General features: G+C 45.2%; 2 protein-coding genes and 1 pseudogene across 3 annotated transcripts; 1 reads left to right on the plus strand and 2 right to left on the minus strand.

The window, feature by feature from the left end:
• Positions 1–1,272: 1,272 nt before the first annotated feature.
• LOC309405445 (olfactory receptor 8U3-like) lies at positions 1,273–6,466 on the minus strand (annotated as a pseudogene). The gene is made up of 3 exons: positions 5,584–6,466; positions 5,111–5,240; positions 1,273–2,361 (listed from the first exon to the last, which is right to left on the minus strand). The product of its transcript is annotated as an olfactory receptor 8U3-like (transcript).
• A 1,027-nt stretch (positions 6,467–7,493) lies between these two features.
• LOC309405446 (olfactory receptor 9G19-like) lies at positions 7,494–12,920 on the plus strand (the record flags this gene model as incomplete). The annotated part of the gene is given in 6 exon segments (XM_082000215.1): positions 7,494–7,604; positions 10,151–10,313; positions 11,980–12,212; positions 12,216–12,242; positions 12,244–12,304; positions 12,307–12,920. Coding segments are annotated over 6 exon segments (1,209 nt in total).
• Positions 12,921–16,109: 3,189 nt separating this feature from the next.
• On the minus strand, positions 16,110–21,538 carry LOC309405447 (uncharacterized protein; the record flags this gene model as incomplete). The annotated part of the gene is made up of 2 exons (XM_082000216.1): positions 16,110–17,100; positions 20,598–21,538. 2 exons carry the CDS (start codon positions 21,536–21,538, stop codon positions 16,110–16,112), a joined length of 1,932 nt encoding a protein of 643 aa, XP_081856342.1.
• Positions 21,539–23,888: the final 2,350 nt, after the last annotated feature.

A 23,888-nucleotide genomic window follows, 5' to 3' on the forward strand; every position in this document is an offset into this window, starting at 1 on the left:
CCGTCCTGGCTGTGACGGCCCGTGGCCGCCATGTTGCTGTCTGCAGCCCCCTGCTTCACGTGACGCAAAATGGCTTCCGCCTGCAGCTGAGAGAGGGAGGCGGGTCGCTACGGCTAGGTGCTCAAGAGCTTTGCCAGACAGAGACTTCTAATATCAGAGTTTTTTCCGAAACCTTCTCCGCACCTTTTCTTCCTGCTATTTTGTTGGATATTTTTGCTTATGCTATACATTTACAGCCATAGAACCACAGAAAGCCCAGGTGGGACCTCGAAAGACCATCTGGGCCGGCCTTTCTTGGGAGAGGGAGCCAAGATGAGAAACGTGGTATGTAGGGCTCGTCGCTGCTTGATGAATTACCCCACCCCGGGTGTCTTTATTTCCTCTTGTTTTTAATTAAGTTTCCAAACCGGAGACAAGTGAAATGCTCAAAGGTTTACCCAGACTTGGTGTTACGTTCCTAAAAGGGGTCTGGATTGCCATAGTCTCGCGTCTGGTGGATCCAGCTTGGTGAACTTCCCAGAGGAACTTCAGTCGAAAGTGCAGAGGAGGCAGAATTGTAAAATCTCGCAATCTGAGAAACAGGCTTGGGTTTTTTGGAAATATTTTTTTTTTTCCTAGGAGCACCGTTGCCTTCTTTTGCTTCAATCTTTGCAGAGGAGGGACCTACAGAGCGTAGAAACCCGCGCTGCGGACACAAACCTGCCACATGAAATACGTAACAGAGATCCTCTCCGCGAGTGGTTCTGACACCTCAAAAAGCAAGCGACGTTTTGGCTGGAAGAGCTTGAATTGTGCCCCTTTGCCCTGTGCTTCAGGTGCCGTTAGACCAGCCTGAACGTTTTGGAAAGAGGAAATCGGGCGCTCTGTAGATCGTCCAAAACCTGGCCCATATTCCCCTGAGCATTTAAGACTGTATTCGTATAACCTAGCTTTGTCTATCTAAACATCAGTTACCAGATCTTCAGCTTTAGATACCTTACCTAGCTTTGTCCTTTAGATAATAGAGAGGAAGGGTATCTCAGAGCAGCGCCTAACATAGGTGAGATAGGGCCATTTTTTCCTGTTAAAAAATGTATTTCATTAATTAGTTTCATTAAATTTCCTGTACTTGTACAGGAAAGATTCGTTGACCTTTAATGATAAGGGAGTGAGGCCCTGAAAATAAAAACAGGTCATAAGGCAGGTTTTAAGCTATAAACTGGGAGATGCTGATGGCTGTGGAAGAGCCATTTTGACTGGGCTATCAAGGAGCCTGGAGCTCCAGTCTACATCTGAAAAGACCAAGAGGGAGGGGAAAAAAAGGCTACATGCAATAAAATACAGAAGATGAATCAGACTGTCTGTGGCATCTGCTGACTGGCACAAGCCAGCGGGAGAAAGCAAGCAAGACTTGGGAACATCTCCAAAACAAATTTGGAAGCCTAAGTAATAGGGTACAAAACTCCTTGGCATCAGGTGAAGCTATGGCATCCTCTATCACAAAACCAGCAGATAAATATCGTGCCAAAGCTACTTCCACACGACCAAGTCCCTCAGGGCGTCCTTCACCTCCCTGTTCCTGAGGCTGTAGATCAGGTGGTTCAGCATGGACACCACCAGTGAGTAAAACACAGCAAAGGTCTTGTCCGTGCTCAGGGTGTTGCTGGGACTTGGTCGGAAGTTCAAGGCAAGGATAGACCTCTGGAAGATGGTGACTCCAGCCAGATGAGAGGTGCAAGTGGAGAAGGCTTTGCGCCGGCCCTTAGCAGAGCTGGTCTTTGAGACGGCAGAGATGATGAAAGCCTAGGAAACTAGGACAGCCAAGATGGTCACCATCTCCACCAGTCCCGCGAGGATGAATATCAGACGCCTGTTGACATGGGTGTCGGAGCAGGAGAGCGCTAGAACAGTCATGAGGTGGCAGTAGAAATGGTCGACCTTGGCTGGCTGGCAGACAGGCAGGCTGAAGGTGAAGTCCATGTGCACTGAAGAGTGCAGCAGGCCAAGCACGTACGAACCACCACAGCAGGCCCTGTAAGACATGACGGCTGGTAAAGCAAAAGGTTGCAGATGGCTGTGTAGCGACTGTACGCCATCGCAGCCAGATGGAAGCACTCGGTGGTCCCAAAAGCTATGAAAAGGAAAAGCTGGGTGGCGCAGCCAGCTAGAGAGGTTGTTTTCTTCTCCACCAGAAGGTTCATTAATGTCCTCGGTGCCACCACAGATGAGTAGCAAGCATCTAGGAGAGACAAATTGCTAAGGAAAAAGTACATGGGTGATTGAAGTTGACTGCTGCTCCTGATCAGCATGACCATGCCCAGGTTGTGATGAAGTAAATGAGGAGGAACAGGACAAACAAAGGCACTTGTAGTCATGGGTTGTCTGTCAGTCGAACAAGAGTCAACTCTGTAACTTGCGTGGTTTGATTTTCCTCAGCCACCTTCTCCAAAAGCACTGTTGTTACGTTCATAGAGACATCAGAAAAATCATAAATGAATGGAGAGACTCAGCGCCTAAAAACACCAACAGTCCCCAGTGCCTGTACTGGCTAACGCTCTCATTATCAGGCATTTCTTTAATTTTAAATCAGCGTTCATCAAAAAACAATTTGGCAAGGCAGTGGAAATTTTATTTCAGTATCAGTTACTCTGCCAAGAGTTCGATTTTTCATTCATTCTGATGCATATATATTTTTATCTATTGTACACTCAGTATATATCACATTTCAGTGTAAGACTCCCAAATTCTAACAAAAAGGAGTAAAAGAAAGGGTTCAGCGATTCCTCCATAAATTAGTTATAACAATAATGAAAATAGACCTTTCACAGAATTTGAACAGAATTTCACAGAATTTGAATTCCATTTCAAATTTTAGGAAGCCTTCCCAGATTTTTATAAAGATTATTTTGCTTGCATCGCTGCAGAGAGAAAAGGTGAAAATTCCCCTTAGTCTTCCATAACTTTTCGTTTCTTTTACTAATTTGGGGTTACGTTTTTTCGGAGTGTATGGAAATGGTGCAGTGCCATCATTTGGGAGAAGAGCCATTAAAGCCATTAAAAAAAAAAGATGGCACAACAAATTTTTGCCTCTCTAACATCTTTATCTACGCCTCCTCGTTCTAAAATTCATACTTCAGGAGTTTTAAATATATGGAAATCCACCGGTCCATCCTGACTTCTTCTCACAGAAATCAGTGAGAAATACAGAGCAGCCCTCCGCGGTGGTCCAGAAGCAGCCACTGTAACATAAATATATATTTAAAACAAACCAAGGAAAATAGCCAAGAAAATTCTTGGGTAAACTGACCCCCCTTTTAGTCTAAGAGCTTGGAAAATACTGTGCTGCTCGTAGGGTTTCTGCCACTGTGGCTAAATCTCTTCTGTGGAATGAGTACAGCTTTCCCGTCAGGAAAATCAGCAGGTAAATCAGTATAAAACCGGCACCAATGAGCCTGGCTTATATTCATAAGGGAAAATCAAATAAACTATGTACCAAGGTGGAAGAAGTGCCTGGGATTTAGCTGTATGTCAGAAAACTCAACCGTTTATTGACAACAGCTATAGGGGTCAAAAACACTGCAGGAAAAACCATGGAGAATCGCAAAACGACTCAAGACGGAATTCCCCAGCAGTGAAGAGGTAAAGACGTGTTATCACTGGTACTTTATCTAACTGGTATTATAACCTGAAAAAAAAAAAAAAATTGTAAATGGCATTATAACCTACAAAAAAATCATGCGCTGTGTGATTTTCCTTCTCTTGTTCTAGTGCTCTTATACGACGAGAGTAGCTCCTCTTGGTTTGTCTAACACAGATACAACAGAGAAGAATTTCATTCATCTTTACAGATCTCGTCGCTGAAGGAGGAAATCGTTCTCCTTCCCTCTCCCTTCCTGCAAGCAATTCTATGTTATATTCTGCAAGGATATTATATATTCCCCTTAAAATTATATATCACCTTAACGTTTCAGCTATAAAACAAATCAGGATATCCTCTTTTCCTTACCAGCCAAGGTCTCGCTTCTTACTTCTTTCTTACTTCACCTTAATTCATCGACGGACAATTACGCATTCGATCTGTCCAGCCTGCCTGGTTTAATTGCTTTTTAATTGTTGTCTCTAATCCACTGAGGCTTCTGAGGTGCTTTTGTTGAGAAGTGTTTTGGAAAGCTCCCTTTGGGAGAAATGCAATTATTTTTATATTCCTCTGTCAAACATATATATATGTACAATCTCTCTATACACATATATGTATGTACAAATTTTTACAAATAAAATAAAATAAAATGGAATGGAATGAAATAAAATAAAATAAAATTTAAATTAAATTAAATTAAATTAAATTAAATTTTTAAATGGTCTTACAAATAGAGCGGCTCACAAAGGCTTGGGCAGATTGAGTGGATTCATCTCATAAGCCTAAATACCAATAAAATGCATACATGCGCCCAGAGCGACAAACAGGCACTCCTGGGGTGTGATCCATGTGATTTGCTTTAGGGACTGGTCTGGCAACAAAGGGAATTACATATAGAGGTACCCGTTTCTTGGGGCGTGTGAGGAAATATCAACTGGGTGGAAAACTTACTTGAGGAAGAACGTTGTTTATTCCAACTTTAAAGTTGGTTACTTGTTCGTTTTACCCGAAGTTATTGGTTTCTTAATACTATGACAGAGACCTTCAGGGTATCGGTATCGGTCCCCTTTCCGTAACTTCTTGGCGTATTATACAGAAAATCTGTTTCTCAATAGGCTTTAAAGGGCTGGGAAATACGGCATGGATGGGTTCGATTAATGGCAAAACAGTTGTTATTGACCCAACGTGCAATTAAGTTATTTATATTTGCATACCGTCCGAGAAGCAGCTTTAGGAACAGCAAAGCTGAGGCTCGAACTGCCCAGAGGTTTCCAGGAAAATGAGCACAACCCTCACAGTGACATCTGGAAGGGCCAAACACCTTGAACTCAACCTGCAACTTCACTTGCAGGAATCGAGTTTTTGGTGACAGAGCCTTATCAGAGTGCCAAGCCACAGATAGTAGCTTGAGAAACTACAGTGAAGAATTCCGTGATTTAGTTGTTAACTGATTATATGATGCCCTGTAGTCCTTCAGGTCTACGCCGTTCCCACCCAGCCCTGTAGGCACTGGGTTTCAGGGACGCTCCACAGAGAGAGGGTTTATGACTCTTCCGGGTTCTCCTCTGAACCTTAGCAACCTGGTAACCTATGTCCAGTGCAATCCAGGCTTTCTTTGTAGTCACTGAACAGAGAAATGAGGTGAACAGGATGAATCAAGCTGTGAGGAGAGGCTGCTCACTGCTCCTTGACCACCGATGGTGCATGAGGTTGGGCTTCATCTCACTCAACTTCGGCTATGCAAAATTTACATGTCTAATCTGTGCCAGTGCCAGTAACCTGACTTCTCCCTGAAATTAAGGGAGATAAATTATAAAGAAACTACCCTCAATACACCTTCATACAGACTTCAGTGCAATTTTGAGTCCCACTCAATAACAGAAATAAGGAAATATTTTCCTGGTCACCAGCTTCCTTCACTCAATGCCTTCTCCCAACCGCTCTTCTCAGGGCAGCCTTCACCTCACTGTTCCTCAGGCTGTAGACCAAGGGGTTCAGCGTGGGGGTCATGATGGTGTAAAGCAGCGTGGCTGTTTTGTTCTTATCCAATGCAAAGGTGGAGCTGGGGCGCAGGTACATAAACAAGATTGCCCCGTAAAACATAGTGACGACTGTCAGGTGGGAGGCACAGGTGGAGAAGGCTTTTCTCCTGCCCTCCGGAGAGCGGATCTTCAGGACAGCGGGGAGGATGTAAGTATAGGAGGCAAAGATGATGGCCATGGTTCTGAGACAGTTTATGCTGACAAGAGCAAGGACGACCACCTCATAGGTGTGGGTGTTGGAGCAGGAGAGCGCTAAGAGCGGGGCGATGTCACAGAAGTAGTGGTTGATCACGTTGGAGCGGCAGAAGGAGAAAGTAAAGATGAAAGTGGTGTGCGTCACCGCATGCAAGACACTGATGGCATAGGAACCAGCGACGAGCCAACGACACATCCATCCGCACATGATGGTGGGGTACAGGAGGGGCTTGCAGATGGCCACGTACCTGTCGTAGGCCATCACGGCCAGCAAGAGGCACTCGGTAACCCCAAAAACAACGAAGCACCAGAGCTGGGCTGCGCACCCCAAGAAGCTGATGGTTTTCTCTTCCATCAAGATCTGCACCAGCATTTTGGGGAGGATGATGGAGGAATAGCAGATGTCAACAAAAGCCAAGTGGCTGAGGAAATAGTACATGGGGGTGTGAAGGTGAAAATCGATCCTGATTAATACAATTATCCCAAAGTTCCCCAAGAGGGTCACCATGTACATGGCCAGGAAAGCCAAGAAAAGAGGGACCTGGAGATCCGAGTGGGTGGTCAGCCCCAGGAGAACAAACTCATGCACGTCAGTGTGATTGACAGGTGTCATTCGCTGTAACACATCCAACCTGTGGGAGATAGGTAAAGTGGCAGACAATGATTTGGGCAGCTCAGCAGGACCCTCAGCTTCCTTGGTGTCACCGAAGGGAGGCAGAGCCCTTCCTATCAGAGGATTGTAAAATGTCAGCTGGACTCTGGATAGCTCTTGGAAGGGCCAAGCATTGTCCAACAAAAATCCTTCAAAAGGATCATAAAACCAAAACCTACTTGTCAAGCTGACCAGTGAGAATGCCCACCTGGGTTTAGCTCAGCACTTCATCTCCTATGCAGCTTCCTACTTGTGCCTTCCTGGGGACATTCAACATAGGAGGAAGGTCAATACACTGGGCATTTCCTACTAATAACCTTTTTTGTTTTCAATTAAGATATTTAATTAAGATATTTAATTAAATTATTTAATGCATTTTCTTTTTCTTAGTAAATGGCAGGTACATTTTGAAAAGAATTGTTTTTTTAAAAATAAACCAACATGGAACAATTTGACTTGCAGAAATACTTGCCCTGTTGACTTTCCTTTCCCTTTGCAAAACGAAGCAGAGCAAAAGCATGGGCATTTTTCTTTTACAGCTGACAGGAGCACACAGTTTTCAGCATACACAGTCTTGACAACACCAGGGGAAAGGAAATGCACGGTGGCACGGTGGCGACGGGGAAACGAACTTGGATGCAGAGCTGAGGCCCTACAAGGAGAACCAGAAGGAGCTGAGCGGGGTAGGGAGAGGAGGTAATACAGCCTCTGCTGTAGGTAGCGAGCACCCTCTTGCCTTGGCCATCAGGGCCACCCGTTGCCATTACAGTGGCACCTATGAAAAGACTGAACACCTACATGTCTCCTCGTTTTATGCCATCGAAACTTTAAAGCAAACAAGTCCTCCTCCCGTGTAGGATTCCTTCTGCTCTTCTCAGTCTTGTTGCTCTAAATGAGATATCTTACACCTCTGGTCCTTTCTTTCCTCTATCTCACTACCGTCAAGTCCATAAGACAAAAAGAAAGGGATGCTTACTTTATCCCCATGATGTCCCTTCATGTCCCACAGCTTCAGAGCAGGTTCAGGGCTGAGGACTCGCCAGAAGATGCCCTCACCTTGGACACAACTTCTCCAACAAAACTCAAATCTTCCATGCAGGTCCGTGCAGCTCCTTCAGCAGCTGGGATGAGTTTAGCTGCTCCTCCAGACAATGACCGAGGCCATAATTCATCTTCAAACAGATGTTGAGAGTGGTTTTAGCACTCCTTCCTTAAAAGCTGCTCTGAGGATGATTTGTTGCTGCACCTTCCAAGAGGGCAGACAAGCCCCTGCTATAATTTTTAGTGTTCAAGTAGTATTTATACTAATTTCTGTGACCTTGGAGGCATTCCAGTCCATGGAGAATAGAAGCCTGACAACAAGCAAAATCCACTCGGAATATAAATTTCTTCATCTCCAGGCTCACTAATGAAGCCCAGAAACAATTTGCTTTGAATATCTGGCTTTAAGAAGATATCTTCCCCCCTCTCCCATGCTGAGGAGAGGGAGTGGATGAAAAGTGAACGTCTACATGACTCACCAGAAGCAAATCCCAACTTTCTTCTGCAGTCACCCCCAGTTATTATCCAACATTCTCAAGCATCTTTCCTACTGCCACTTCAGCTGGATTTCATCAATGCAAAGATATTTCTCGCAACCATTTCTGCTGTCACGGTCTCCCCTTGTTAGCACCCTCTTGCTCCAACACCCACCCCGAATGTTGATCTTTGCCTTTGTTGGCTTTGGTGTGACAGTAATTGTCCCACCACCAAGTTGTTTGTTTGTTTGTTTGTTTTGCTATGAGTGCTGATAAGAAGAGCAAGGCAATGGCGATCACCTCAACTCAAATCAATACCACAACTGCAGTGTTACCTAACCAAAATTATTTTCACTGACATCTGTCCACTGGGTCCAAGTGCCGTGACATGTATTATCCGCAATACTGTGGTCTTGAGGTATGGATTCACAAAACACTTTTCTGTCTGCTTTCCCCAAGATATTTTAATTTACAGAGCTGGAAGTCTCTCTGTATTAGTGAGTCTGAGTAGGTTGCTACAGAACCTCCAACAGCTGCGTTTCAGAGACCACTTATTCCTGCCATTCTTAGCAGGAATGATATTGTCCGTTCCTACCTGTATTTGTTCTGACAGTGAGAATTCAGAGGTGTTATAATCCCCCTCAGACTGCCTGGTCATAACCTCTCACCACCACCATCGCCTCCCAACCGCTGTCGATGGCCCCATGGCTAAGAGGGATGCCTTCCTCTAGTAAAATATATGAATACCTGAAAAAAGGCAGCAGTTATTTTTGAAACGTTATGATAACTTTTCTCACAAGCAAATCCGCTATTAACTTCCACAACGGAATTTTTTTCTTCAATATTTTTTTTTCTTAATGAAGTATGGGGCCAAAAACCTCGGCAGGCTATGTACAACCACCTCGGGCATAGCATCCCTCGGGGATTGCATCCCTCGGGGATACGGGCAGCACTTGAGACCAGCTGAATGCAACCAGCTGGTAATTCCCCCTCCGAAGTCACTCTGCCTTTACCTGGCAGCGAACTCACCGAAGACCTACCCGATCCCATACTCACAGCTCCCCTAAACGCCATCGGGTGCCCAGCTTTGAGCAGAATTTGCGTCTAGAGGGACAAGAGCAGCATTTTCTGGCAGGTGTCTAAGGTAGTTTCAAAAGTAGGGAAAGTATCGTCAGCTTGAAATATCACGACGTCTGCCAAATCGTGTCTGTGTTATTGTTTTTTTTACTTGCTATCCTTATTCTGTTCATTAAATCTTAGACACTCAGGAAACATATAAAAACACAATCTGTGCTCAAGTGTGCAGCAATGCCGAAAATCCTCTAAAGAATTTTAATTTAAAGGAACGCAGAAAGCAAGACCTAAAAAAAAAAAAAAAAAAGAGCTATTGAGAGCCTGTGGGGCTTCTTTCCCTAAGATACCTGGCAGTTTTTGGACTCCAGCTGCAAAAATTTGTCCTGAGAATGAGAGAAGGCACCCAGACAAATTCATAAGCGGACTCTACGCTTGGCTGGGGCAGATCTTTCACTTCTGGAAACCAGCTGGTCTGCATGGGCTAACAGCAGTGCGCAGCTCACTCCAAACATGCTCGTAAGCTGCGCTTGAAGTTTAATTTTCTTCCACCAAAATCCATACAATTTCAACACGGACTTGATGAGCAATGAATTGCTCAAAGGGGAAAAAAAAATAAATGATAAGGTGTGAAATGAATCGTTCAATGGCATTGGCACGCGGTGCTCAGGCTAGTCATCGCGGCCAGTCCCCCGGGTTGGCGTGGGATTTCTCATTGAGCATCCCAGCCTGCAGGACTCCAGAAAGAAATATCAAAATGAAATTGTGAACAATTTTGAGAAATGAAAAGCTAATTATGGGGTTGTAGGGTGGTTTTTTTGTTCTTTTACAGGTTATTTATAGCTACCTCAATGCTTTTATTTTGCGTATCAGCTGTTGAGTCTGCGCATCATTTAACTGAATGTTGTCATCTACAGGCATAGACGTCGTCATCTGACCATTCTCTACCATGTTGCCAGGTACTCTAGGAGGCAATTAACTTTGCTCCAAAATAAACATCCTAAATAGCTTATCTGAATATTGCCTAAAAGTTCCCACTTCTCCCCTTTGACTGCAGAATTCAAGTTACTCCCTGGACCACGAAAAAGTGGCGTCTGTTGTCTACACCCTGGTGATCCCCACACCGAGCCCCCTGATCCACAGCCTGAGGAACACGGAGGTGAAGGATGCTCTGGAGAGACTCCTAGGAAGAGTTCTTGTTTCCTCCTGGATGCAAACTGGTAAAAAGATATAATCGACTAAATGCAAATACCTTGGATATTCTTGAGATTGCGTCTTTGTTCTGCAGCTATAGCGATGAAAATAATGAGCACAGGGCCCTAAAGGTTCATGTAACATGGAAAACCATGAAAGCTCTGAAAATTCTCTTTCTGAGGTGTGGGGAGTAACGCAGGGGATCTCTGGGGGATGCGTAACTATGCAGCAACAATTTTTTCGTTGCAAAGGACATACAGAATAGCTGAACTATGCTCTTCAGGGACCGAGTCCTTAAGGAAACACAGAACGAGGCAATGGAGAAATATCCCCAGCCACACGCAACGGGCGGTGCTGGGAGAGGCGAGGAAATACCCGGCTTGCTCTGCCCTATGAGATGAGCTGGTGTGGCGATGTCACACAGAGAGAGTCATCATGCTTTTGTTCTTGTGATCTCTAAACTTGTGATCTAAACTTGCTGGACGAGACCATGAGTAAGTATTTCTGGGCAAAAAGAGCCAACAAGGGATACGGTGTCACGGAGAGCCAAGAAAAATTTTCAAGGAGATTCATTTTTCTTTTCTTTGTCTCCTCATCTCTGCCCATCCCGTGTGTTACCTGATGACAAACATGAGAATCAACACATGAGGCCGGATGAGAAAATCGTCAAGCACCTCTGGGAAGCAGCCAGCACCAGGAGCACCTGGAGAGGGTCTTCACAAAACTGGTTGGAGCACAAGGAATGTTGCAAGGAAGCAACAGGACACAACTCATGTTCTGGTCTCCCTGTGGAAGAGTCTATCAATGCATTGGCTATGAAAGAGCTTAAATAATTAGTTTTCAGGCTGATGATGACAGGTGAGATGAATTCCAGCTTCTGTAGATGCAAGTGTGCCTGTACTCAGGTGGGCAAACACATGCACACGCTGGATGACTGCCACGTTCAGGTAACGCGCCGAAAAATAAGGGTCTTCCCAGATACACACATTTGTAATTATGACTTTAAGGGCACACATCCAACAATTCAATGTTTGCTCAAGCAAAACAGAAAACTTAATGAGACGGTGCTTATACTGGTATGACTCATGAAAACAAATTTAATGAAACTGTGTTGGTTTGTACCAGATGGCGAATCTACATGCATTTGTCTTCAACGTGTATCTCCAGTTTCTCCATAGGTACTTCAAATTAAGGAGCTTAATGTACGAGTAATTTAATGCAACACCGAGATTTCACATTCACAGAAGTCAGGGAATGCACAGTCAGCAAACATCTACAGATATACGTGTATATACCCACTCACGTTTTCATCCTGTTTGCCATATATATTTTATTAAGAATTTAATGCATTATATGCATATAAAAACTGCTTGTGTGCATACCTGTATGCATCGCACCACGCGCAGCGCGTGTATGTATGCACGTTCACAGCAAATGCAGCTTTCAAAGTGATGCAGAGCGATGCAAACACCAAAGCTCTATTTGACATAAAATAGCACAACCAAAACGATAACAGCGCAGCCCTTCTCAATACCAAATTTACTCCGCTTTTTCCTTTTGTGTCTGTGTTTGGTGTGTGGAGCTGCGTTCTGGTACAGAGGAACGCCAGCAATACGGAACCCCTTCCCTTAGCTGGTGTTCCCAGAGCCTGCACTGTGACTATTGAATAGCCACCGTGATCCGTGTCTCCAGGTCAGTCCCATTCCCCTGTTCATGGAGGAGAGAACCACAGTTTGGTCACCAGCTTCATCCTCCTGGGGTTCACCACTGACCTGAAGCTGCAGTTTCTCTTGTTTATGCTGTTCACCTTCGCCTACGTCACCACCCTCGTGAGCAACATCACCCTCATCACGGTGATACACCGTAGCTCACGGCTCCGTACCCCAATGTACTTCTTCACTGGGAGCTTGTTCTTCCTGGATCTCTGACATTCCTCCATCTACACACCCAAGATCCTTGCTGAACTGCGACTCCAAGGACAAGAGCATCCCCTTCACGGGGTGTGCTGCTCAGTTCTTGTCTCCAGTGGCTTGGCCTACACCAAGTGCTACCTGCTGGTAGCGATGGCCTACAACCGGTACGTGGCTATCTCCAACCAACTGCTCTACGCCGCTGCCGTGTCCAAGATGCCGTGCATGGGGCTGGTGGCTGCCTCCTACGTCGGTGGCTTTGCCAGCTCCACCCTCCTTACCAGCCACACATTCGCCTTCAGGTTTTGCAACACCAGTGACACCAATGACTTCTTCTGCAACCTGCCCCCACAGGTGAAGCTCTCCTGCAACGTGACAGAGAGCTACCAGGTGCTCCTGTGTTTCATCCTGACTTCTAATGTCTTCCTCCCCTCCGCGCTCATCCTCACATCCTACGCCTCCATCCTGCCTGCTGTCCTGAAGCAGGGGCAGCACAAAGCCTTCTCCACCTGTGCCGCCCACCTCACCACTGTCACCCTCTACTACGGCTTCATCCTCTTCATTTATGCCTGGTGCAGCTGCACGTACGTCCTGGGGAGGGACAAGGTGGTCTCTGTGTTTTACACAGTGATGATCCCCATGCTGAACTCCTTCATCTACAGCCTGAGGAACCTGGAGGTGAAGGAGCCACTGAAGAGACTGGTAAAGAGACAGACAGCTTAGCAGAAGAAAACAAGGGATTGCGTCCCCACAGATGCATACAGCAAGAAGCATACCTATCTTTTCTTGTTTGTGTTTTCATTTGTTGCTTTTCAGAATAGGTGCAGGAGCATAAGCCTTTCTGATCCTGAAGTGCTTCCTGACAGACAGGAGATGTCACCGTGCAGACAGACCTCCTCTCCTTCCTACCTCTCCCCATATACAATTTATACCCGCTATTAAATGGGATCTTAGCAGTGGCTGTACAACAACCACCTCGTTGTCGTACATCATCCTCTTCACCCTGTGCTTTATCTGGGTTAAATATTCCTTTAACTTACACCCAAACCAGCAGCTCAGGTGGAGCTCCATGTGTCATGAAGTAACATGCTTCTGCTCCTGAGCTGTCCCAGTTATTTCTTCATGACGCTGTATTGCACCACGTGAACATACTTTTCATAGTCCTAGACTATTTTCCCAGTGAAAAGTTCACACCAGTGTGGATAGGGTGGGTCAGATTGGAAGAACCAATGTCAAGAAGCACAGAGGCATGTGGGATTGAGTTCAGTTGCCTCAAGTGTAAACTATTAACACCCTGGAGATGTTGGATAGAGATGGAGATGGAGATGGAGATGGAGATGGAGATGGAGATGGAGATGGAGATGGAGATGGAGATGACCCTGGGTCTCCCTCTGAGCTTTCAGATGCCACTCCAGAATGGCCCAACTCTTCCAAAGGTTGCATGGCATACGTGTCAAGTGCATGCCAATGTCCTTGGCACCTCAGAAGAGAGGAAATGGCACCAAATTTCTACATGAGGGCAACCAAACCTGGACCTGGCTTGAGGAATTTCACTGCATCTTCCTCCTTTCCTGTAACCTAAGCAAAAGTTTCCAGCACCATTTGTAGGAAAACATGCAAAAAAAGGTGAAGTGGTTTCTTAGGTATTAAAGCTTCTTTTTTTCCTGTATAAAGTTTTATTCCAACTGAAAGGAAAAAAAAAACCACAATAAAGGTCCTTTTATCATTATTATTAAGCCTGTTGGGAGGAAGGATTAGGTGGTCTGAAGTAGATTCATCTCCTTCAAATTTAGATTTAAAAAAATTGAGTGAATAAGTCAGAACTCCTTGTGTCCGTTTGTGATCAATAAAGGGGCATTTCTATTTTTCTAGTTTTTCTTCAGATAAAGAGTGCAGTTTCTAGAGTTTAAGTCTGAAGATCTCCCAGCTTTCTCCCCTCACCTTGTTTTCGTTCTCATCGCAGGCTGGGATCAGGCTGCACGAGCTGGGTTCCTTTTGGATGCAAACAAGCTGAAAATGGGCTTGAGGGGGGCACCTAATGCAGTGTGACCTCCAGGAGGTGTTCAGATCCCCAGACCAGAATAAACTTAACCAGGCAAAACTATTCTGAAATGTGTATACCATAGACAGCGGGTCCATGGTACCAGTCCTTTTGATGTTCAGACCTGCTCCTGTTGCACCACATCTGCACTAACCTTCTGCCGTAGGATGTGATAAAACATTCTCTTATTCCCACATATTTTAGAGGGGACCTGCCTGACTATCTCATAATTAGACAATGAATTTTTCAGATGTTGAGAGACAGGTGAACCCATTCCCATGCTTATTCTCCAGTCCCAGATTCATAATGGTAGGAAAATCACATTTATGAAAACCAGTCAGATATGGAGGATGCATGTACTTCAACTTGCCTTGCAGCTTAAGAATTAAAAAAGACACAAGCAAACCTATTCCAAGGCAATTAATGACAAGAAATTCGAGGTGTGAGGTGTTCCTGAGGAGGTCCAAAGGTGAGGAGAAATGCAACGAGCTTCCCTGGCTGCCTCTGCTAGGCGGTCAAAAGCAGGCAGGGACACATCACCCCATTAGCGAGAACCAAGGGAACCACGTTATGAAGACAAGGATGTCTCTTTCTTTAATGAGGGTGTAAGACTAAGCTCGTACCGGCACTGAAAGCCCTCCAGCAGGCCCTCCAGCAGGCCTGAGCTCCAAGCCGTACAGGTGGTTACAGCTATTTCCATCACAAGCGATGCTGCTCCCCTTCCCAGAGCACGAAATTGTCCTTGGGGACCAACCACTCTTCCAGGAGTCATCAGCTTAACATGACCTTCTGGGGTTTACCAAGAAAGTTTCCTAATCGCCATGAAAGCTTCTCAGTGGGATTGTAGTCAACTTACCTCATTCTTGTTAACAAGCCATGAGAGACTAATTAGCAGGGGCTAACAGGAAAGAAACTTTCTTCCTTGTTAACAACAAAGTGCACCTCTACAGCTGCCTTGCTTGTAGCGAGCTAGTCCAGGCCCCAAAGCCAGTGAGTTGGAGGGTCACTGTGTGGGCATGTGACTATATCAAGGACAATTGTGTGGGCCTGGACAGATGGTGAGCAATGCTCCTCAAGGTTTCTCTGATTTAAGTACCTGCCCCTCATCCCTGAGGTTAAATTCCCATGCGCAGACTGAGGTCCTTCTTCTTTGGTGGGCTGATGCAGTGACCCAGCAGCACCCTGAGCTCCTTGCTGAGGAGGTGTGGTGTTGTGTTTGGTGGGAGCACTGGTTGCGGTGGGAGCTTCTTCCATGCCAGTCTTGGGTCTGCTCGGGATCACTTCTAAATGTTTCTACCCCATATTTGTTCCTGGTCAGCATTCTTCTCTCTCCTGTTGGTCTATGGAGTTTGCTACACTATAGTCGCTAAAGTCTGTTAGTCGTTCCCCTGTATCTCTTGATTTATTTTAGAGGGGAAATCACACAATTGCTCAAAACTAAGCAAAAGCAGTTAATAATAATATAACCAGAATAAGATCAAAATGCCAGGATAGGGAGCAGGTACCCGACCAGTGGGTAATTTTGCCATTATTCATAGGAGATGCCAGCTCTCTGGTCCTTGAGCAAGTTGCAAGCACTGCAAATGGTCAGGAAGACTTAAATTCTTGAAATTAAAATCATATCAGACTGTAAACACGAATAAAAGCAGCTAACGCATCCCTGGGACAAGTCAGTGAATGGCCTAATCCAAGAGGAGATAATGACGCAGTATTTAGGAGCAAGGCAGAGGTTTCCCAATACGTTTGTCCCCAGTAGTTCACAGGAGAGCACTGCTGCTTTTACATCACAGCAGCACGGAAATGGAAAATATAAACATTTCTGGGAAGACCTCTCAAGTCCTCTGAAGTACTTGGGAAAACTATTTTTCAGATTAACGTTTCCTCTCCATCACTCTCCCCAGTGCATCCTTCACCTCCTTGTTCCTCAGGCTATAGATGAGGGGGTTCAGCATGGGGGTCACTACGGTGTAAAACACAGAGGCCACTTTGTCAAGGTCCTGGGAGTGCCTGGAGCTGCGTCGTGAGTACATGGATGCAGCAGATCCATAGAAGAGGGTCACAGCAGTCAAGTGGGACGTGCACGTTGAGAGGGCTTTGTGTTTGCCCATGGCCGAGCGCATCCTCAGGACGGTGGCCAAGATGTAGGCGTAGGAGACGAGGATGGTCAAATTGGTGAGAAACAGGTTGAAGCCAACCACAACGAACATCATAGTCTCATTGATGGTGGGGTCTGTGCAAGAGATGGCATAAAGCGGGGGCCCCTCGCAGTAAAAATGGTTGATGACGTTGGGACCACAGAAGGACAGTCGAAGAGCAAACCCTGTGTGGATAGTGGCATTCATGATCCCAGCAAGGTACGAGCCAGCTACCAGCAGCACACAAACTCTGCTGGACATGGAGATGACATAGAGCAGTGGGCTGCAGATGGCCACATAGCGGTCATACGCCATCACAGCCAAGAGGTAGCACTCAGTGGTGGCGAAGACCGCATAGAAATAAAACTGTGCGAGGCACGCAGAGTGAGAAATGACCTTCCTTTCTGCTAGGAGATCTGAGAGCAGTCTGGGGGTGATTGAGGAGGAATAGCAGACGTCTAGGAAGGACAGGCTGCTCAGGAAGAAGTACATTGGGGTGTGAAGCTGGGCATCCAGCCTGATTAACACGAGCATCCCCAGGTTCCCTAGCAGAGTGATCATGTAGATCACCAAGAAGACCATGAAGAGGACAGCCTGGACATCCCCCTGCCCTGAGAACCCTGAGAGCACAAATTCAGCGGTGGAGGTGCGATTCCCTTTGGCCATCATCGTAACACAGTTGCTGTAGGAAAGCAGAGATGCAGAGAGACACAGAGTCAGCACGTTCCTCTTTTCCCCACAAAAAATCTTAAAAATGCATTTATTTTTATTAGAAAATACAAGTATCAGAAGCAGGAACTGTTGAACAACGTATTGGATGTTTGTCTCAAAACACGTTTTAAAGCAAGCAAAGTGCATGATGGAATTTATTTCTAACGGTTTTATTGGTTTGATAAACTCACTTTGTAAATAGGAAGGTTTATTCTGCTTCCTGAAGAAGTTAAGAAGTTTGTTACTCATCAGATCCAAAGAGATAACCACAGCAATTTATTCTGACGTTAGAAATCAAAGTCTGCGTTTAGAAGGATAGAAAAACTTGTCTCAGGAAATAGAAAAAGCGCTGGTGAGAGAGACATTTTTTAGAGAGCTTCCTTTAGGAGTTACAGAACAAATTAAAATAAAACTCTAATTTCTTCCCTTCCTTCCTATGAAACTCTGAAATTAAGTTTGCAACAGGAGATTCAGCGCAAGTATCAACCCCCCCCTTAAATAAGGTGATATCCATGTCGTTCTTGTGATGCCACTAAGTTGAGAAAGACAATGGAAAGAATTTATAAAGGTCGGTACCGGAGGAAATCCCAACATTGCTACAGTGCTGTTATGAACTGGAGGGAGTTGTCCTTAAATCTGGATTTAGTCAAACAAATTTTTGTAATTCATTCCGGTATTGAGTCAGTTGCAGAAACTTTCACACCCCTCTCAAATGATTTGACGTTTGCCAAGTACCCCAGGCAGTGCTCCTACGCTGTGATCTTCATAGTACAGCAAAGAGTAGACCACGCACCGCCCGTCCTCCCATCTGCTCTGTGTAGAAGGTTTGGGACAAACCAGAAGCTGAGGACAGCAAGGTTCTTTGGCCAGCGTGGTAACATGCCTCAGGCCACAGATGCTCTGTAGAGCCGCTTCCTCAGCTTGTCCAAGCTGTTGCCCTCACAGCCACTGGACAATAATTATGAGTCCCAGTAATCTCGATTGAAATAATCAGCTGAGGTTGAGGGGCTGCTGACCTCTGGCAGTGCCTGTGTATCTCAGTCGGCTTTACTCATAGCCCGAGCTAGCGGCTGCCTTAAATTCGGAAAAGCAACTTATAACCACGTGGGTTTCGCATGAGATGATGTCCTGACCTTGGGTGACTGTTGCGTGTGAAAACAGGCTCCTGACTAAAGTCCTCCCCCTGCAACAGATCAACTCTTTGTAGCATTATTTAGGCTAAAACTCACCTGTCCGCTCACATCTCGGGGCCCTTTTTGGTTTATCAGAGACTTCTTATCTCCTAGACCAAAGTTTTGTGGGAGAAATAAGCCCAAATTTCTCCCAGTGTTGGTGTTAAGAGCAAGAATGATTTGCCAGTCACGAAGGGCATCAGTACTTGACCAAGAAAAGCCACTGTTTATGGGCTGCTTTCACTGAAAGACCAAGGGTTTTGCCACTGCAATCCCCTGGGTGTCACGCAGGAAATTTCTCTTGAGAGTTGATGACTTTGGAAGCAGCTCCTTAAGGAGGAGACATGCACTGAAAAACAAACACAATTAATTTCAGCAAGTTAAATGTAAGCTTGAGTATTTTCTCCCACTTCTTTATATATATATATAAAGAATTATATATAAAAAAATTTATCTCTTGAAATATGTAATTTATCTCTTGGCATCACAGAGAAATAAAAAGAACTGGTGTAAGAAATATAGATTCAAGGATTAAGAGATAGCTCGGGGTTTGGAGAGGTGTTGCAAATGCTATTGGGGAGGAAGAGAAAACTATTCAGGAACTCTTCTGCTGCAATTTGTTTTAACATTATCTGGGATATCCTGTTGTTTAAAAACCCAGAGAGTTAGATCCAGGCATCTGAGAGAGTCGCAGCCAGGTTTATGCAGAGAGGTTTCTCTTTCATTGCTCGTAAAAGAACACAACAGTACCGGTGTCTGCAATCAGATCTTCTAGGGAATTATTCCCTATCCATCCATGGAAAATATAAACCTTTCTTCAGGAATTAATACCTGGTATTGATGACCTTCAAATCAAAGCGAAAGCATAGCTCTGACACTATCTTCATCCTGTACTTTCCAACAAGTGGTTTGCGGGTGCTGAGCATTCATGCTCAGCTGAATTCTAAATTACTGGTGAAAAGCAAGTGTCACCTTCTCACTTTGGAGTGGGGTTTTTGAAGGACTCCAAAGCATCAGTGCGATGAGCTGAAGCTTTCCCCTTAGGCTTAAACTGACTCTTCAGACTATGTCCTGAGTGTGACTGCTCTGAACAAAGTCCACATTTGCCGTGTAGCTGTGTCGGCCCGTCACCCTTCACTGCCAAGCAGCAAGTGGAGAAAACTACGCACTTTTTCCAGAAAAATTCACCTCCCCCGATGTAGGTGTTTAAAATAGATCAGATGAATCAAAGCCCCCAAATGCACAGTTGTCTCCATAAGGGGAACTGCTGGTGACTAATGCAGATGTGAAAGCCTACAGTTAGATCGGATGACTCCTGGACCGACATGACTCAACCTCTGAAACCTGGAAGCAGAAATTATTAATAAGCTGCAGCTGGGATGGAAAATCAACCTGGATGGAGACACATAAATAGGAGAGGAGATGGCGGGGCGGGGAGGGTTGGCCAATGTTGAGAGTCTTGGAGCCATCAAATGAGTGGGGCTCGTTTGAATACGAGATATGGCCGGAAGCACGGAGGCTTTCTGTGTTGTCAACACCACGTGACATCTTGGGAAAAGCCAAGACTGCTCAGACAATGTCTTGAAAGACTGTTCCTGGCCAAGTGGAGTGACTTGTCACTTGTCACAGGGGGTCAAACTCCACCTTGCTCCTACGCAAAGGAGCATGTCATCGTGGTGGCTCCAGGCTGGTAGACATCCATGGGGGAGACCCATCCAGGAAAGCAAGATCCCCAACACAGGTGGTTTGCATGCAATATATATGAAGCGAGGGGCTGTGCCCCATAAAGACTACCCTTGGACAAATCAGAGAAAACAATAAATCAGGTTTATTGTACTAAAGCAAAACCTTAGGCAACTTCTTAGAAAATCTGAAAACAAAGTTATGAAAGACGTTGTTGGCCCCTCAACAAGTAGTCTTTATTTAGCTTGTTCCCCTTCTGCTCTGTGCCACCTCTCACAAGCCAGAGAATTTAATAGTGTCGCAACATTGCATTAAATCCTCTTTTTTAAAAAAGTAACAAGCATGCATGTTCAGGCACTGCTTATAAATGTCTACTCCAAAATGTTCACTGACAATGTAAGTGTTTTTAGGATTGTTTGTCTTTCCTGCATTCTCTCCGTCTTTCAGACATTGAATTTACAGGTAATTTATTTTTCAAGGGGCCCCAACATGGAATTAATTGTAATTCAAACTCTGGTGTTCAGCACAAGGTAGAGCATGTGAATCTCACTAGAGGTGCAGAAATACACAGTACCCTTCCTCTGTCAGGTCTCAGCCTCATTTCTTCTGCTGATTCCACTGTGGCGGGTGTTACCCACCTAGGTCTGGTTAGTGAGACCTGTGTTCGCTGTACATGCAGGAGAGGAGCCTGTCCATAGTTCTTCTGAGGGTGCTTCTCACCTCCTTGTTCCTCAGGCTGTAGATGAAAGGGTTGAGCATGGGGGTCACCACCGTGTAGAAGACGGAGGCTGTTTTTCCTTGATCTTCTGTGTGTCTGGAAAAGGGATGGAAATACAAGAAAGCCGCAGAGCCATAGAAGAGGGCAACAGCCATGAGGTGGGAGGTGCAGGTGGAGAAGGCTTTGTGCCTGCCCTCCGCAGAGCGGATGCTCCAGATGGTGAGGAGGATGCAGGCATAGGAGACAACAATGGCCAAGACTGAGGTTGTTATGATGAAGCCAACACACACGGCCATCACCATCTCATTGAGCCAGGTGTTGGAGCACGAGAGTAGCAGGAGTGGTGGGATTTCACAGTAGAAATGGTTGACGAGATTTGGGCCACAAAAGGAGAGTCGAAAGAGAGCGCTGGTGTGCACAAGGGCGTTCAGGCTCCCAGCAGCGTAGGAGCCCACCACCAGCTGGACACGGACCCCACGGGACATGGCAACCAAGTAGTGCAGAGGCTCACAGATGGCCACGTAGCGATCGTACGCCATGACGGTCAGAAGGATGGCTTCTGTGGTGCCGAATACCACAAAGAAGAAAAACTGTGTGATGCAACCATTGAAAGAAATTACATTTCTCTCTGCAAGGAGACCCAACAGGAGCTTTGGTGTGATGGATGAAGAATAGCAGATGTCCAGGAAAGAGAGGTGGCTGAGGAAGAAGTACATGGGCACATGAAGCTGAGAGTTGGTCCTGATGAGGACGATCATCCCCAGGTTCCCCACCAGCGTGGTGATGTAGATGAGTAAAAAAATCACAAAGAGCAGCTCCTGCAGGTCAGTGAAGCCCAAGAGGACAAACTCGGTGACACTTGAGTAGTTGCCCCCAGCCATTCTCCTGGCTCCAGCGCAGAGGAGACAAAGAAACACAGGAAAAAGGTGAAATGATTTCTTCCAGCTTGCAGGAGTATGTAGTGCCTGAGGCTAACACAGGATTTGGTGTTTCCTGGATGAACACACCCACTTATGTGGAGAAAAAATAGAGTAGCTATCCTCAGTGGGCAGGTTGAAGATCCAAAAGAATATACTGAAAAATAATATATTGACAAAATAATAGCCAATAGATCATAATATGGAAAAATATCCTAAAGCTTAAATCTTAAAGCTCTGTTAGGCACATGACAGAAAGAATCGGTCTTGCAAAAGATCTTGCAAATGATGTCTTCTCATGAACATCCAAATTCTTTCCAACATGTAGGCATGTTTGGAAGGATTTCTTTCACTTTGTTGTGGGGAAGGTGTTCTTATTTAGGGACAAGTAAATACAATAATATTGTGCCTTAATTTGCCACATTAATTAGTGTGCATTAAATAGATAACAGATCACGTTGGAATGATTTTCTGACTCCGTAGTGATACGTTTGAGACAATTAAAATGAGACTAGCATACCTGCTTGCAATTTCATGTACGTGTAGCTTCAAGAGAAAAACATCCCCATCTAATCTGAATTCTCCTTGCATGTCATCTTCCTTGCATCCCTTGGGTCTGCGAATATCAGGAATTTCTATGCAAAATTTGAGCTAGGAATTACGATTCAGATGAACTGGGTATTTTTTCTTCAGGAGGGACTTCAATATTACATCATGGCAAGGCTCCTGCTTCTGCAGGGTGTGGACACACTGGTTAAGGAAGCCCTTCGCCATCCAGCAAAAAATTGTCTCAGAACTTCCCAAAATTTCACCCTCCCTCTGGTTAATGGTATCTCGAGTCGTTCTCAGAAAGAGAAGAAGAAGAACTCACTGGTCCTTGAGCTGAAGTTAAAACACAGGCTCCTTCAGTCTTTCCGGGAAGGTTTCCCCATGGCGGCCTCCAACGTGGCTGGAAGATTTAAGTTTTACCCCACGCCCAAAGGACAAAATCCTGAAGGGGCTCTGTGCACCTGGAAACAGAGTGCGCCTTCCCCAAAGAGCCTGGCATAAACACCGAGATTCCTCTCCAAGGTTTTAGGGATGGGATCCCCAAGGCACATCAGAAATTATGTCTGCAGAGCCTGAGCAATTCAACTTGTGTACACGGCTTTTTAATGAGGAGTGGAACGCAAGGCAAAGCATTTTTGCTGAAGACTTGAATTGGAAAGATTATTTTTATACTCCAGGAACATGAGAGAGAAAAAAAGAAAAGCTAACTCTAAGTAATGGATTAATTTAAGGAAATTGTCGCTTTATATCTTAAATGATCAGTTAGATTAATTTTCTTTTGTCCTGTATATTTCCATAAAGCAGGTGTGGAAATATTAAAGAAAAAGTGGCCCAAAATGCAGATATCAATTCACCATTATGTTGTCATTTTCTTTTTTCAGGATAACGTCATTTTCCATTTACTCTTCAATATGGTTTTGCACCATCGCTTCCCAGGAGGTAGCGTCTCAGAGCAGGTCCTATAAGCAGCATTCACAGGGACGCACCTCTCCAAAAGCCTGTCTCCAAGGGTCGGATGCATCACCCATACATGTGTCGGGACAGTGAACTCGGACTTCAGTAGCTCTCTTCCAGATATTTGCAATTAGGTGCATGTATTTCAATCAGTACTTTTTTTTTCCCTTGGGTTTTGGGGGGTTTTTTTCCCTGCTACCCATTTGCTGGTCACACAACTTGGTGTTCACTATCACTATAATCTTACCTGGTCTATTTTTCTTCCTCTGTTCTTATTCATGATTTAAAAAAAAAAAAAAAAGACATGACTCTCTCTTGTGTTATCCACTAGAGATGACCTTAAAATACATGTATTGCCTGTTTGAGAGATGAGTGTTACTATTTCTTTCCTTCTCACTTCCTTCTTTCCATCAGCCTCGCTGTCCGTTTCCTAACACCGGTGAGATGACCGTTTCTTCAGCACGTTTCCTCTTCTCCCATCGCCCTTCTCCAAGCAGCTTTTACTTCCCCATTCCTCAGGCTGTAGGTCAGAGGTTCACTGCAGAAAGTCCCTTGACTCGCTGCCAACGCTCTTTTCCGGGTGCTGGTGGGCATCTGTGCTGCAGGGACATATTGATGGCTCTTCAACTTGGTGGCCACCAGAACCTCCACGTCCTCCTCTGCCAAGCTGCTCTCCAGCCTCTCCTGGTGCCTGGGGCAGTTCTTCCCCATGGGCAAGACTCAACATTTTCCCTTTTTGAAGTTTGTATGATTCCCATCTGCTCATTTTGGACAAAAAAAAGCTGCCTTTGAACAGCCGTTTTGCATCATG

The sequence above is a fragment of the Phaethon aethereus genome (assembly GCF_964289735.1).
Source record: "Phaethon aethereus genome assembly, chromosome: 5".
Classification (NCBI taxonomy): domain Eukaryota; kingdom Metazoa; phylum Chordata; class Aves; order Phaethontiformes; family Phaethontidae; genus Phaethon; species Phaethon aethereus.